The sequence below is a fragment of the Astatotilapia calliptera genome, chromosome 15, assembly GCF_964374335.1.
Source record: "Astatotilapia calliptera chromosome 15, fAstCal68.1, whole genome shotgun sequence".
NCBI classification, from domain to species: domain Eukaryota; kingdom Metazoa; phylum Chordata; class Actinopteri; order Cichliformes; family Cichlidae; genus Astatotilapia; species Astatotilapia calliptera.
Window position 1 is genome coordinate 40,714,139 of NC_137436.1, and position 16,483 is coordinate 40,730,621.

Genomic DNA, 16,483 nt, shown 5'->3' on the forward strand with positions numbered 1-16,483 from the left:
CTGGAATTTCATCCTGGTGTAGACATATGAGTGAACAAAGGTGATTCGTTTTCTTTTTTTCCCCTTTTTTTTGTAATTTATCAGATTTGTGGGGTTGTAGAACGATGTTTCTGTAAAAAATTAATCTCTTCAGGTTTTATTGCACATTTGCTCATTTAGTTTCTAAGCATTTGACAATAAGCTGAATGATAAAGATCAGAGATGAGCTCCCAATATGCCCTGGCGCAGCATGGGGATGATATGCCACTAAGGTGGCAGAGAAAAGGACACTAAAAAAACTGCTGGACATTATGAACAATGCTGGGCATCCTCTGCACACGGCCATTAACAACCAGAAGAGTCTGTTCAGTGACAGGTTGCTTCTCCCCAAGACAAGAACTAACAGACTTAAAAACTCCTTTGTCCCACACGCCATCAGACTGTTTAACTCCTCTCTGGAGGGGAGATGGAGGGGAAACAGGAGGACAAAGGAGGGGGGAACAACTAAGCTGTAGTGCCTCTTCACCTCACTGTGCAATACCTTTTGTGCAATACTTTTGTTAATAGTCAACGGTGCAATAGACTCCATACTTGAAATGTGCAATTCACTTGTATTTTTATTTATTTTCATTCCTATTTATTCTATTTATCCCCTTCGTGTATATATATATAACTCTGTAACTCTGTAACTTCTGTCGGTGCTGTGTTTTTGGAAACCGAATTTCCCAGAGGAGCCCACCCGAGGGATTAATAAAGTTTTATCTTATCTTATCTTATGATATGAGGGAAACAATGAAAGTAATGTACTTTATAATTAAAAAAACTGATTTATGTAGAAGTTCGTGACGTTAAAAAAAAAAAACAAACAAGCAAAAAAAAAAAACAAACAAACGAAAAATGTGTTCTTAGATTTTTACAGCTTCTTTATTAAAAGATTTATTTCCGGTCCCACATTTATTTTGAAATGCAGGACCGGAAGCTGTTTCGTTAACGCAGGTGCTGGCGCGTTTTTTTAAGGTTTGTGAAATGGTTGTATCTGTAACTATTTACAGCCATGACTGAACTGGCCGGAAACGGAGTCTGTCTGGTACGTGTTTATATTATTTATTTGTGTATTATGTGTATTTGCTATTTTAATGAACAAAACAGCCAGACGGCGACTAATAACAGTACAACAAACCTCAAAGGCAGCTAGCTAGCTACACACCAAACCGAGGGCCTGAAGGGTTGAAGATATTTTATAATGTGCTGAGTTTAGCCTGTGTGCTGGAGTAGCTAACAGTTTTCTGTCCTCAGGAGGAGTCCGTGAAAGACCAAAGTTCTCTGGCAGAAGTTTTCAGGGATGCCCTGGAAATATCCCAAGTGGGTTTGAAAGTTAAATATCTACATTATTCCACAAGTGGCCTTCATTTCACATTGTGGGTCACATACAGCACACTTTAATCTTAAGCGGGCCAGACCAGTGAAACTCCCCTGTCACCGTACAGAATCTATAATTGCACATTTATTCCCAAAGATATCCTAATACAGGGAAAAAAAATCACATTTTTTGTTTGTTTGTTTGTTTTTTTAACACAAAGCTGCACCAAACTGCAAAGACCACCCATTAAATTATATTCAAAGTTAAGGGTATGCATAATAATAAATGTGATAATTTTTTTACTGTAAATTTCTGGGTTACCTCTGCAGTTTCTGTCAGTTTAACTGAAAGATTTGTTCTTCAACTTGGTTATGTTTTTACAGTATATTTTATTGAGGGAAAAAAGAGAGATGTGGCAGAGATGAAGACCCAACTCAGGTTGAGCAGTTTTGAGTCAAAGTTAGAGAAGATTGGCTGATATGGTTTGGAAATGTGTAGAGCTGGGATAGTGAATATTTTGGACAAAGGATGTTGAATATGGAGCTACCAGGATGGAGGAAAATAGCAAAACCTCAGAGAAGATTGACTGACGTAGTGAAGGAGGACACACACAGCGGGATATTGGGGATAGAGTGAGATGGCGGCAGATAATCTGCTGTGGTGACCCCTAAAGGGAGCGTCCAAATTAAAAGAAGACATTTGTTCAGCGTAACAGGCATTTCTGTTTTTAAGGATGTTACTTTCCAAAGAAATGGCACAAAGGAAAACAGAATCTGAGTATCTGAGCCAAAAGTTAAATGCTTTGTGCTTTAAATTGTAAATAAATAGACATTTCCACCATAACCAGTGGATAACTGCTTTATGAAGGTGACTAGAATGCGGTAAAATGGTCTTTTTCCAGCTTTTATAATACTGTGGCTTCCATGTCATAGTAAAAATTGTACAAATTTTGGATAAGGTGTGTGTGTGTGTGTGTGTGTATACACAGGATGTGACTTTGACAGGGCTTGAAGCCTCAGAGGATGCAGACAGCAGAGAGGAGCCAGAACATGGGGCTGGACAGAATGACGGACAGAAGGCCTGTCCATCTTCAGCTGACTCTGCTGATCCTGAGTCAAAGGTAATGACCTCACAGACAGGTGAGGGCTAATCTGCAGAAGCAGTTTTTAAGTGTAGCCCAGAGCTTCGGAGCAGATACGTGGGACTTTGCTGCACTCTGCAGACAGAGATCAAGAACTGCAGAGAAGTTGAGAGAACTACAAGTTTGTGAGCTTATAATTTTGTCACTTAAATTACTGTCTCAGAATTTGTTCTGTCTTTTCATAACTTGATGCAGGATCAACTAACAAACTACTCCCTGACCAATTAAAATAAAAAATTAAGTAAACACACCTATTGCTATTTTGGTGATTTCAATAAATAATATGTTGTGCAAAAAAAACCCCTGTTATGTCTCACAGTGGGTCGTGGGAGCTCAGTGTCGGGCAGTGTGGTCTGTAGATGGGAAGGAGTATCCAGCAACTGTGGTGTCTGTGGATGGCAACAACTGCAGAGTTCATTTCACTGGCTATGGCAATGAGGAGGACATGGAACTGAGTGCGCTTAAGAGTCCTAATGCTACACCACAAATGGAGAACTCACATGCTCAGGTTAATGCACTTTAACATATTATGGCAATATTTAATGGGTTAAAGTGCAAGTCAGTGGTTGTTCTTGACTCCTCAGCTGTAAAAAGCTGATGGGGTATTGACCTTGATCTCTATGTCAGAGTGAGTTTTCTGAAAGTCTTGTTGAGGGGTATCACTGGCAGTTGTCAGTATTTTTAAAATCATCGTTTAAAAATTCTTTCGATACCTGCTTATTAGTTATTTGAGAAGAACAACTAAAGGCACATGGTAACAGCTGAGGAAGCTCTGCTTGGCTGTGGTATGTAGTCAAAAGATCAATCGGAAAAAATGTCTTAATTCAGTTTTGTTAAGCAACACATTCAGAGTGAAGAATGATTCATCATAGTTTGTGTGTTAACTTTCCTTAAATACTTCATCAAATATTGTCAGTATCTGTTGCTGTTGTTGTGATGATGATAATAGTAATAATAATAAATATTAAAAATATTAAGCAGTAAGTGGTTCCTCACTATTGACTGTTCCTTCCGTCGTCCTATGGTCACAATAACCCAGTGTAATGGGTGGGAAATATTATTATTGCATAAAGTGATACTCATCGTGTCTTGGGGACATCTGTTATGTCAGCTGATTGTGTCAAACACTCTGTGCACCCAACCCAATGAGGAATCAAATTTAGGGTTCAGCATCAACCTCACGTTGTTGGCTTGGCAAACCAACAGAGCATCTAATTCAAGCACCCTCTCCTCACAGTCCTCAAGACATCTGTAATTTATTAGTTCTCTGCAAACACCAGCTTTGCAAGTAACAATAAAGAGCCACTTACTGCTTAAGAGTGAAAGTGGACAGTTTTCCTTGTTTTCCTTCTGTTTTTCCTGAAACATAAAATGTATTGCTGCAGTCAGGACCAACACAAGAGTGACCATAAACTGCTTTTTAGTTTCCTTGTTTTCCGTTGACTTATTGGTTCTGTGACTAGGTAGCTAACATAAACTATCGACTACAGACAATCAGCCAATCTAGTGATGCCATTTAGGCAGGATGGTGGTATACATGCTTTAAGTACCATAACCTAAAACACTTTTTTTTTTTTTTTTGCTTCATGAACAGCGTTAAATCTGCGAGTTTTTTAGAGTAGTGCTGGTGTAAATTTAGCTTAATAAAAGTAGTTTTTTGTATCCACTTGATTGAATACAGAAAACCAGTTGGAATCACAATATACATCAAAGTACATCATTTTTTAATGGTAAATGGCCTGTATTTGTATAGCGCTTTACTAGTCCCTAAGGACCCCAAAGCGCTTTACACTACATCCAGTCATACACAGGTGATGGCAGCTACATTGTAGCCACAGCCACCCTGGGGCGCACTGACAGAGGCGAGGCTGCCGGACACTGGCGCCACCGGGCCCTCTGACCACCACCAGTAGGCAACGGGGGAAGTGTCTTGCCCAAGGACACAAACACCGAAACTGTCCAAGCCGGGGCTCGAACCGGCAACCTTCCGATTACAAGGCGAACTCCCAACTCTTGAGCCACGATCGCCCTGAAAATGTAAATCTGTATTCAGTAACTGGTTATATGTGTTTCAGGACTGGAAGCCTGGTTCTCAATGTCGGGCGGTGTATTCAGAGGATGGTTTGTTTTATCCTGCTGTGGTTCTGTGGGTAAAAGGTCAGCGCTGCCGCATTCGCTTTGATGACTACAACAATGAGGAGGAGCAAGATGTTAACTGCCTGCTGAGTCCCGATGAGCTCTATGGACCCAGCAGAGCCGCCACAATCAAGGTAGAGACCCACACCAGGCTCTGAGTGATGGGGAAATGTCTATAAAGAGTCTAGACAGTATTGACAAGTGAGACAGTCTAGATAAGATTCCCACACGTGGGAAATTTGTTTGTCTAAGAACCTTTCCTGGTCCAGATCACAGGTTAATACTAGAGATGGACCGATCCGATATTACGTGTCGGTATCGGTCCGATACTGACCTAAATTACTGGATCGGATATCGGAGAGAAATAAAAAATGTAATCCGATCCATTAAATATCACAAGAGCACCTCACAAAACTTGCGACATGGCATAACTCTGCTCATAACCGTAGCACGTCGGAGCAGTGTGGTCACGTGATAGAGCGGCTGTGGCGTGCGAGACCTGTTGTCTGGTTGAGCATTTGGAGCTTCGCTACCAACCCGGCATTTCATCTCCGACAAAGTTATCCCAGAGAGAAGTTAAGCAAGTGTGTAAGTTCATCTCTGAATGTTTGTAAAGCATTCCAGCGTTAAGCTTAACAACCGATATATGGAGCGACTGCCCCCCCCTCCCTGATCAATGATCAGCTGATCGGCTTTTCTGTCGCGAGTCCGTCTCTCTTTGTTTTTGTCCCACTTTGCAGCAGAAAGAGGAAACCAGCGGCTGAACAACAGCAGCACGTTTAAGCTTGATCAGCTGTTGTTAGAATGTATTTAATATTACTTTCTACACCAGGATCTTTTTCTACAGCTGACCTAACTGTGCAGGGGCGGATCTAGCAAAGTTTAGCCAGGGGGGCCGAGAGGGCATGAACAGGGAAAAGGGGCACAAAGACATACTTTTCTTTCTTATTCTCATTTAAAATGTCGAGCTTTTAATAAATAATTATCTGAATCTTACACCCAAAGTTTTAATTTGATGTAAAATGTATAGAAGTCCATTACTGTATATACTAACTGTTAAATCTAATATATATACCCTAGTAAGCTATAGTACTTCTTCCTTTGGGAAGGTACCATCTGTGCAGTCTGCAGTTCTGTTGAAGAAAGATGTTGAATCTATTTAATTATTGTGGAAAAATAATTGATTTCTGTGCATTTTTTTTCACACTGCATCAAATTAAAGTTGATTACGTCGATTAAGCATCATGAGGTGTAGCGTGGGGGGGTGGTTCCTTTTTTTTTTCTTTTTTTTGCTGGGAGTTTGCAACCCTATTAATTAGATTGCTTACTCTTTAAAATACCAGAATAGGGAGGCTGGAGCAGGTTTAAGTTTATTAGATTGATCAGTTTTGCTGAACTATGAAATATTTTGGGTGCAGTGTGTTTTTTACATACAGGTGTAACAGAATAGCTTTAGTGTTTGTTTGTTTTTTTTTAAACTTGAATTTGAACTTATACAAAATGAAACAAGATATTAAAAAAACAGTTTTAATTAAAAAACACACTATATCAGATTTATATCCAAATTTATGATATCGGTATCGGACATAAAAAAGTGGTATCGTGCCATCTCTAGTTAATACCACCTCAGGTGGTTTTTCAGCTGTTTGTGCTGCTACTCAGTTGTTTTACAGAGGGTTATTACTTCAGTTGAAGTCAACTTTATAGCACCAAATCAAAGTGCTTTATATTATAAAGACCCTACAATTATACAGTAGCTCCTGTCTTTGATATGGATATGAACACTTGAGAAAAAATGTTTTGTTGTAGCGAAGCGGCAGTCTCAGTCAGCTCAACATTGCAGTTCCCTTAAAGATAACTTGAGGTTGGCTCTCGCTGTCTCTGCTTGAGTTTAGTGAAATTCTGGTATTATTTTTGTACGTTGTTTAGCTCTGATCGGCAGTTATCTGCACCTGTGCAGTATAGGTGGATATAACATGCTAATCAAGCTAGTCACCGAAGCTGTGATGTCTACCTTTTATATGTGATCTATGTTCAGGATGAAAGAAAGTGTTCAGGACTTTTCAAAGCAGTAGAGAAACAATAGTAACAAAAAATCATTTAGATTTATGGACCAACATTGTGTGCATTTTTAAAAAATAACTGAACCACTGCACGAATATGAAAGCAGTTAAACTAAAATAATAAAAAACAAAATACATTTCTTTATTAAAGGACTCTTTTAATTAGATGTAGCTCATTTCTGATCCTCCCTGCTGTCTGATGAGGGCAGAATCTCACCTCTTTGATGTGGTCTAAAAGCTTTTCTCATCATTGATATGAAGTGGAGGCGCAGTCTTTCTGTTTTAACTATTCAAAATGATGTTTTTGGGTTGTTTTGTTTGTTCTGCTCTCTTTTGTGTTTTTAATTTCATTGATCGGTGTCTTTATGCCCCATAAAGAAAAAAAGGTGTTGTGTTGTTCTCCTGTAGGCCAGCAACTGGAGGTCCAATTTAACAAGCAGGCGGAGAAGTAGGGAGAACCAAGGAGAACGAGGAGCAGAGAGGAGGTCTGCAGGGAAAGATGATCAGAACTACTCCAGAGTGAGTCTCCATTTGTGGTCAAGAATCTAAATAGTGATTCATGGGTGAGTGATCAAAACATTAGAGCCTTCAAGAGGTTTATAAAAGCCTAAAAAGTTGATTCTGTTCATCTGGATGTTTTCAGTTTGAGAAACGTTTCGTCATCATCAGGTGACGTCTTCAGTCTCAGCTGACTGCAGGTTTCAATCTTATAAACAGCACATTTGCATAATGACTGAAACCAGCCCACTGAAGGAACAATGGGCTGGGAGGGCAGTTCCTTCATCTTAATTATGCAAATTCTAATGACCACTGATCAATGGCCATGAGTCCCATTCACAGAGAGTTGGGGAATGGTGACAGATGTACCCTTAGGCCCCTCCTCGATTCAGAGACGGTCTTTCCCCTTTCACGTAAATGGCCTCCTTGACTCCGCCCTCAAACCAGCGTTCCTCCCTGTCCAGGATGTTACATCCTCATCATTGAAAGAGTGTCCACTGGCCTGTAGGTGTAAACAGACTGCAGAGTCCTGGCCTGACGAGGTGGCTCTGCTGTGTTGTACCATCTGCTTAGCCAGAGGTTGTTTGGTTTCCCCGATGTATAAATCCTGCCAATCCTCCTGGCACAGCGTACACTATGCTACTCTGTTTGTTTCGGGGACCCGATTGTTGGAGTGGACCAATTTTTGGCGCAGCGTGAGACTCTGTGTTTAGAAAAAAATACGTCTCAACTATTGTGATACTTCTGACACGTACGGGGTAGTGCTGGGCCATATCATACTGTTCACGGTAATAGCGGTATAATGTTGGGCAACAATAAGAAAATGAAATATCACGATAGAATATGGGTAAAACACGCATGCGCAGTGCCTTTGTTTTCATACGCACATGGCGGCGGCGGGGAATGAGAAGGGCGAGAGCGGATCGTTGAATGAAACGGATGAACCAGAACTGGTTCTGGTTCAGAACGTACTGCGCTTCAACATAATGTTACCGTATTGTGTGTGTATAACCTCTTTTTAAGTGTTGTGGACATTATACATGGTTATGCTGAGGATATGTCGGCCAGTTTCCACTGGAAACGCCTTTTGGTTAAACTGTCAGCGAGGAATTTGCATTTGCACTGTTAAATTTTTATATAACTTTAATGCAAAAAACAGCTGCTTGTTTAAGTGAAAATACATTGATGGGATTTTTTGCACTAATAAAGTTGTGGAGTTGTAAAGTATTTTGTCTCGTGTCAATTATATCGTCAGTTATATCGTTATCATAAATTTTCAAATGTATGTTGTGATAAATATTTTTGGTCACATTGCCCTGCTCTAGTACGGGATCACTGCTGTTTTTCGCTTAAGCTGTGATTGTGATTTTTATCAGTTACGTTATTCAGCTCCTGCTCAAACTGTACGATTGACTCGCAGGGGTGAGAAGTTCGTAGGTCTCACACTGTGCGTCCATAACATGAAGCTTAAAACACAAAATCTGTCTCTCCCTCTCTGTCTTTCACTCACACAGACACCAACATCAACTTTGCTAATGAAAAACATTGATCAGGCAGCTGTGATTGAGCAGCAAAGTCCATCCAACTATTTTCACGGTTGTTGTGGTCGTGATAATTTTGTGAGGCCATCGAAAATGCTCGGATGAGCCAAAGTTCTACAAGTTGTGCCTCCATCGCTTGTGTCCAGATCACACGCTGCGCTGCCGTGCTGCTCCGACTTTTCAGGATTTCAGACAGGTTTGATTTTCTTACGACCAAACGATTGATGATCGGGAGCTGGTCGTGAGGTGTTAATCGCTTCTCGTTACCCCGTGTATACGAAACACGACACACGATTAAGGCCAAACTCGGGCCGATCCCCAAAACGGTCGCACGACTGAAAAATCGGCTCAAAATGGGCCAAAAATCGCACAGTGTGAGCCCAGCATTAGGCTGCGCTTCTCCTTCTTTCCTGGATCGGCTGGAGCTTTCTTTAGGCGAAGAACATTTCCAGCTGGGACAACCACCTTTACTCAGGACCTTCTTGGTGTGATCTGGGCTTTGATCAGTGGTTGTTGATCAATGGTCATGAGAATTTGCATATTAATGATTAAGGAACTGACCTCCCAGCCCATTGTTCCTTCAGTGGGCTGGTTTCAGTCATTATGCAAATGTCCTGTTTATAAGATTGAAGACTGAAGACGTCACCTGGATGATGACGAAACGTTTCTCAAACTGAAAACATCCAGATAACAAAATCAACTTTTGGGATTTACTTACCTGGATGACATCAGTATGCATCAAGACACTAGCACTACTGATGTTATCCTGAAACTGCAGACTAAGCAACCAAGATCATAACTAGTTTCTACTTCTAACTTAAAAAGTCATATAACCAATCATTTAAATGCCGGTTGGATTACTGATCACACTGTTCACTTTGATGTCAATTCAGCAAAGTTTAATAGATACACTACAAGCGTTTTCACTCAGTATAGCCTAATTTATTTATAATTTGTCTCATAGCTAGTATCTACTTTACAGAAAAGATTCCTCTGATATTTTGTGTTTTTTGTCTTGTGTTTTTGCAGGATAAGGAGAGACCTGGTGATCAGCGCAAAGTGGAGAAAGAAGCTGAGGAGAAGAAAGAAAGCCAGCAGACAGTAGGAGCAGAAAAGACAACCAGTCACAGCTTCCGTCCTTTTCCTCCTCCTCCTCATTTGGGCTCAGAGGTAAACCTACATTTATTCAAATTATGAGATTTTTTTCTTTCTTGAAAAATAAAAATAAATCCCAAATAAGTCCAGATGTTTTTAAATGCTCTGATTTTTCTCTGTCTCCGTCTTTGTTTTATAAACCTGTCTGTAGGAACTAGCAAAAGACTCAACAGCACCATCTGGTGACTAAAAAAGGAAGTGATTTTAATTTAGTACCGCAAAGTTAAATTTATAATAGCAATTTAAATAATAATATAGCAATATTTTGTCTCTGTGCGTTAACACAACATGGATACACAAAACATTGCAATGCTGTGCTGTATCCATTTTTTCTGCCATTTCTAATCGTTATCTGCTTAATGTGGACGTTGTTCACGTTTTCTTTTTCAGTGACACATGGAAATCAAATTCTCTTTACTTTGGATCAAGTTAATGTTTATCAATGTTGTTTTTAATGTAATAATAATGTTTCCTGTGCCGGTGTCTCCCTCGTCAGGATCGCGTGTCCTTCCTGGCTCCACCCCCTTTTCCTCCTCCTCCTCCCTCGTGGATGTTTGGTGGGAAAGAGTCTGATGGCTCTCCTGGCACTGATTCCACATCCAGCATGTTGATGTTGTGGTACATGTGTGGCTTCCACACGGGCAGCTTCATGGTCAGTAGCAGGTTATTAGACAGTGTCCCGATTCGTTGATGTTGGGCTGTATAAAGGGCTGTACACGCCCTGTATGCGTAAACAGAGTATATTATCATGCATCATGACAGTTAGCTGCAACACCTTTTATGGTATTGAAGTTTATACTTCACTAACGGTTCCAACGCTCTTTCACCCCCAGCTGTTTCCTGTTGTACTCGTTATGGGGCCCATGGTCGTATATCACACGTCCTGAGGACATATGAAGAGTATAAAAAGCTCTTTATGAATGAATATGACCTGATAAATCACAAAATGTGTGACTGCCATTTAAACAAAACAAGTTGACAATTGTGACAAAAAATAATACATCTTCATCCATGTCTGTTGTCTTCATATATGAGGTATCTCTGAAGTACGCAGCACTTGAGAGGTCACGTGTTTTATCCAAACCATGTGACCAGTTGGTTTGATGGTACAGTTGTAATGAACTGCCAGTTAAGGGTATCACTGGATGTAGTGTTAGGGGAGGTTATAATAAACCTTAAAAAGTTGACCTCTGGTAATATTTTGCATATTAATCTCACAACTGCAGCTCATTGTGCTGAAATTATATAAAATCTGTTCCTTCAGAACAGCCAAACATAAATGGTGGATCTTACTTGACGTCACCTACTTTTTAGCCTGAAGTGACAATATCAAGACAAGTGGGTGGAGTTCCTCGTTAGCAAGCTTCATCCATAAACTGTTTGGCATTAAGTGAGTAACAGACAGTATAATGGTCCATTCACTGAAACACTGGAACAGTTAATCCTGAAAGCTGTGTTAGTTGTCAGATAATTGCATCAGAAATGCTACAAAGTCACCAGCAGCACAAACATGACCTGAGGTGAAGCCCAGTAGATGCTAGCTAGTAGAAAGCATCATGTGTTAGATGAATTATAGCAGCGGTCTCCAACCTTTTTTGCGCCACGGACCGGTTTATGCCCGACAATATTTTCATGGACCGGCCTTTAAGGTGTCGCGGATAAATACAACAAAATAAAACTAGTACCGGTACCGAAAAACAGAAGATTTATTCATAACACACGTGAAAAGACCCAGGAAAACAGAGTAAACGATAAAAACGATAACAAAATAACGCTGAAAACCGATAAAAACCCTGAAAACCAGACATTTCACACCTGAGCCTCAACTCTCGCGGCCCGGTACCAAACGACTCACGGACCGGTCCGAGGCCCGGGGGTTGGGGACCGCTGAATTATAGAACGTAGAGATGTATTAAAAAAAACAGTAAATGATACTGATTGCATTGAAATGTAACTGAGTAGTGAACACTGTAAGAGCTGGGGGTGACACTCAGGACTTTGCTTGTGTCATTAAATTAATTTTTTGTAGCTCAGTTATAAATATAAGAATGTGACACTTGCTTTTAAACTTATGTGTCGTGAATTTGTTTCAGGCTCAGCAGATGTTCAAGCCGGCCTCCAGAGACTGAGGTGAGAATCCACACTGAACATGTGCGCAGACTCAGACAGGCAGGAATAGAATGTCGTGATAATGCGCTTCACACAAAGGCATCACAGGAAAACATGTCAGTGTATATATAAAAAGTTTTTTAAGGTATATTTATGCCATGGAGTGTATACATAGCTTCATAGAGTAGTGGTTTACACTTTTGTAACGTGAAAGATCTCCAGTTTGAGTTTATTATATTTGTTTTCTATAACCAAAACTTCTATCTGGTCTTTAAGTGATGACGTGATGAACCCTTTCAGGTCCAAACTAGTCTGTGTTTATTAAGGCTGTTGTGTTTTTAACATGTTTTAATGTTTTGTATCTTGTTCTGTTTAATCTCAACAAGCCCGTAAAAACAGTCAGTGATCACTGTCGGCCTCTCTCGGTTTTAATCATCACTGTTCATTTGACAGCTCAGTGTTTAAACCCTTACGATGTAGCTGCAGCCCAGCAGCAGTATATGAATGACTAACCTCGTATTGTGGATGGATTATCTCAGTTGTTCTCCTGCTGAAGTTTGGTCCGTTTACAGCATCCTGCCATGCCATTACATTTGTCTCTAACCATCAGGAACCCTCACGTTAACTTTTATCCAGTGGAAGAAAGTTAGCTTCATCCTTCAGCTTCACTGTGTTTATGCTAACATAGCTGTGTTGCTAGCAATCACGTAGCACATCATTATATAGCAGCTAGCCCAACTTCAGTAACCCTACAAACGTCACTGCTGTTTAGTTTTCTGTCTTCATTTATGTTGGAAGTGATAGCAGAGCTGTGCGTTTGAATTTATTCAGAAACCTCTCAGTCAGAACATGCTATATCATGTTTAGGTGGAAGCTAGCAAGCTAACTTCCTGCTAACTTCTAACTTTGTTAAATGTAATCAGTTCTATTTTCATGGATGCCTGGATGTTAAACTTCATTGTTACACCTGGTAAAGCAGCAACGCTGATCGTTTTATTAAAGATGAAAGAATTTAGGCAGTTTGTAACTCTCAGTGATGCTGCAGTGTTCGTTTGACTTTATAACCTGCAGCAGAGTTTGGGCCTGACACAGCTGATGACGTCAGACTTAAAGACCAGATGGACGTTATTTTTCTGTCATTTAATTGTTCATCGGTCACTTAATTCCTCTGTTTAGCCTAAATGGCCATTGAGGAGGTCTTTATAAATAGGAAAAGCTTTAAAAGTCCCAACATTGGCTCAGATGACAGTTGCAAGTTATGGACCAGAGGCCTGTATTATAAGCATAATTTTGGCTTATTGGGGTTAACCCTGGGTGTTTTGTACTGTGAAGGTGGTTCATGTCTTACTGGGGTAAATCATCTTGGAAACGTATGCTATAGGCCTGTGGAGCAGGTTAGGTTCCAGATTAGAGGTAAGCAGATATGAAATCACGGCCTGCTGACCAATCGATTATCCAGATAATGGTGTCACTGTTCCTGGAAGATCTCTCTCACAGTAGCGTTTCTCTTCAGTTGTGTTTCTACAGACTTACCTGATTAAAAGGAAAAAGACAAAGTTTGAATGAGTGCAGGATCTGAGCAGCGCGACTGATCTTAAATGTATGCATTTATTTCTTTTATTTCTTTACTGTAGAGTCGAGAGAATCAAGGGACAAGATGCAGTTGGGATGTTCATCTTTCATTCACAGCTCACGTGTATTCTGATTATTGTTTGTATTTCTACAAGTATCTTATTTGTTCTTAGTTGAATGTTGTCATGGAAACTGTGCACGTAGTGGAATTTTTGTTGTTGTTTATTTTTTTTTGAAGCGAATATGAAGTGTTTGTTTCAAAGTTGCAGCTGTTGACAAATTAAATCAGATTATTTGGAGAAAAGAGTGTTTTGTTATTAAAAAGAAAGCTGGATTACCTCTGAGCGTCATCTTCTTCTGTGTCTTAAAAAACAGATCAACTTCCTGTGGCAGGTTCTGATCCTGCACATGGTTTTATTTTTGCCGGTTGACATTTGCTCCTCATTCATGCCACTGAACTTTACTCTAACCCCCTTTCTCTGCTTGCGTGACACATGTTGACTCGATTGATTAGATGTTAAAGCTTCTTATGTGCTTTGACGTAAACGGTGACACATGAAGACCTTTGGGCGTAGCACCTCTTCCTATCAAGCTGCTGTTTGTAAAGAGGCTTTATCCATAAATCACAGCAATAAGAACTGATCATTTTGAAACACTGATGAATTTGATTAGAGAAAATATTTAAAATTATTGTGTGGTGGTGTTGTATGGCAGCAGGAATCGTGTCATCTCTTAAGTCTGATTTTAATCCAATATTAAAAATGAAGATCTTGCTTTCATGTCCTGTTTGACAGAGCAGAGGTTCTTCTCACAGTTGACCTCAGATGTGAGATGGCTGATTGTCTCATTATTGAAAACTAAACATTGTCTGAGTGACGTCAGAGCTGCTCACTTAAAAACATCTGAGAATAAGCCTCAGAATCAGGGAGCACACTGAGCGTCGCTGGCCAGCATCTTTTAGTGTCCGTTACCTGTCGGCAGTCCTTCAGCACAATGGTCAGCAGCAGGATGCTGCTTCTCGGTGCCTCCTGCTGGCTGCTCGTTGTTTTAGGGAGTTGCGAGGAGCCAATCGAAGAGAGGTCAGCCGAATACGACGCCATCGAGACACAAGAAGAGAAAGAGCTGGTGAGTAGCAACGTCATGGCTGACTTATGATGGGTCATGATGATGCTATAAAGACAAAGGGGGCTGATTGTTGGGGCTGCAACAATTTTTTTTTCATTACAAATTTTGTTTCTGAATTGTTTTGTCTGTACTATTTAACCCTAACCCACAACAGCAACGCCTTTAGGAACAGAAAATCTGAAGCTGGGTCTGTCGTCCATTCTGCATGACCATGTTGTCCATCAGCTGCTGCCTGCAGTTTGAGTTTAGCAAATTTGAGATTTTGGTCAGTTGTATTATCTTGTTTTATTTGGCTTTCCTGCAAACAGGACTTGCAATAAATGTTAAAAATGAGTTGGCTTTGACTGATATAAACTAAATCCAGTACAAACTTCAGGGCTGAATATTCCCAGCCACCTTCTTGTACTGGCTGTATCATAAAGGCTTCCTTTGCAGTAAAAGAGAGGGGGGCTCAGTTATTCAACCATCATGCTGACATCATCATCTATAGCTGTTAAATTATGCTAACATTTTCTTCATTATGAGAAGTTGACTTGAAAATGTTACCAGTTTAATTGAAGCAGTTTAGTGTTACCATGCTAATGATTATCACGGGCAAAGCTGAATGCTTTAGGCCTCTTTAAGGCCCCCTCCTCTGCCTAAAAGCCGGATCTCTCAGAAACCTTAAGAGCAAACCGTAGTCTTTGACAGCTGTACTTGGTGCCAAGCAGCAGGATTTAGTTTACATGCTTTTCTCTTTATTTGAAATACTGTCCACATGTAATATGAAAATTAGATATACAAGAATTGTAATAGTTATGAAGCAAAGTCTGAATTCATGCAATGTTTACAGCCCTTAAAAACGACAGAGTAGGTGCCACTGATCATTATCAATCCAAGGCTGATGATGGTAAATGCTCCTCTGGGATCTCAAATTAATTCGATGGGCGTAGCCATAAACACAATATGATGTTAGTTTCAGTTCTTCTGATTTCTGAGTCAGATTTTAACATGATCTCGTTTCCTCCTTAGATTGAAGCTCTGCAGGAAGTTCTGGAGAAGCTAAAGGGCAAACAGCTGCCATCCTCAGAGAAAAAACTCGGCTGGCTTGCTGCTGTAAGTACGATCGTTCATTTCTCCTTCCTCCTCCAGTGCTGATCAGATAGCTTGGGATTTATTTTAGGTGTTCAGGTTAGCAGATTTCCACCTCCAGAGTAAGCATGCACATTTCTCACACTGCTGTTCTAGAGCAGGATGCCATCCAAGTACCACTGATCCTGAGTGGATAAGACAATCGGCCTCGTGCCAAACTGAAATGCCTCCCATCTTCCACAAAAACGAAAGATTTACAGACACAAACCTTTTTGGTTTCTGGTGATTCACATCTCTTTTTATATGAATATGTAACAATGTACTTGTCAGGCTTTGTTTGTCCAACTAATACTGTACTAGCAAATATCATGATCAAACTGTATCCAGACTGAAAGTCATGTTGTGTTTTTGTATGTCAGTGTGATGCAGGTGAGCAGTGTGCAATACGTAAGGCTTCGAGAATCGGGAAGCTGTGTGGCTGTCCCGGAGGAACCGCTTGTAACTTCAGTGTCCTCAAGTGTCTGTAAAGTTCAAACACTAAAGTCCTGCTGTTCAGAGAATAAAGACACGTTTTTAAAATTGCCTCTCGTCTGTTTGTTTGTTTTTTATACAAACATTACCTCAAATAAAAAAAATCATCACTGACAATCGAAATTTGTTTCTTTTTTAGCTTTTTTTATGAAGCAAAACTAACATGAACTTATTCACTCAATTTGCACAGATACTACTGTAT

General features: G+C 40.2%; 2 protein-coding genes and 1 long non-coding RNA gene across 6 annotated transcripts; 2 read left to right on the forward strand and 1 right to left on the reverse strand.

The window, feature by feature from the left end:
* Window positions 1-452: 452 nt before the first annotated feature.
* On the forward strand, window positions 453-13,893 carry LOC113007098 (uncharacterized). Of its 4 annotated transcripts, XM_026143495.2 has the most exons (10): window positions 453-1,066; window positions 1,276-1,341; window positions 2,328-2,459; window positions 2,800-2,988; window positions 4,556-4,750; window positions 7,088-7,198; window positions 9,748-9,888; window positions 10,370-10,525; window positions 11,967-12,003; window positions 13,617-13,893. In XM_026143495.2, the coding sequence occupies exons 1-9, from the start codon at window positions 1,034-1,036 to the stop codon at window positions 12,000-12,002; spliced, it is 1,059 nt and encodes a 352-aa protein (XP_025999280.2). In that variant the 5' UTR covers window positions 453-1,033; the 3' UTR covers window position 12,003; window positions 13,617-13,893. The 4 variants fall into 4 exon arrangements, with proteins under 4 accessions (XP_025999280.2, XP_025999283.2, XP_025999282.2 ...); XM_026143498.2 differs by lacking the exon at window positions 2,800-2,988; XM_026143497.2 differs by lacking the exon at window positions 1,276-1,341.
* On the reverse strand, window positions 10,292-14,026 carry LOC145420476 (uncharacterized). The gene is made up of 2 exons (XR_013901796.1): window positions 13,893-14,026; window positions 10,292-10,756 (listed from the first exon to the last, which is right to left on the reverse strand). It is a non-coding gene; the product is annotated as an uncharacterized LOC145420476 (long non-coding RNA).
* A 9-nt stretch (window positions 14,027-14,035) lies between these two features.
* On the forward strand, window positions 14,036-16,332 carry LOC113007099 (cocaine- and amphetamine-regulated transcript protein-like). Its single transcript, XM_026143499.2, has 3 exons — window positions 14,036-14,679; window positions 15,691-15,774; window positions 16,170-16,332. Exons 1-3 carry the CDS (start codon window positions 14,548-14,550, stop codon window positions 16,275-16,277), a joined length of 324 nt encoding a protein of 107 aa, XP_025999284.1. The 5' UTR covers window positions 14,036-14,547; the 3' UTR covers window positions 16,278-16,332.
* The last annotated feature ends 151 nt before the right edge of the window (window positions 16,333-16,483 follow it).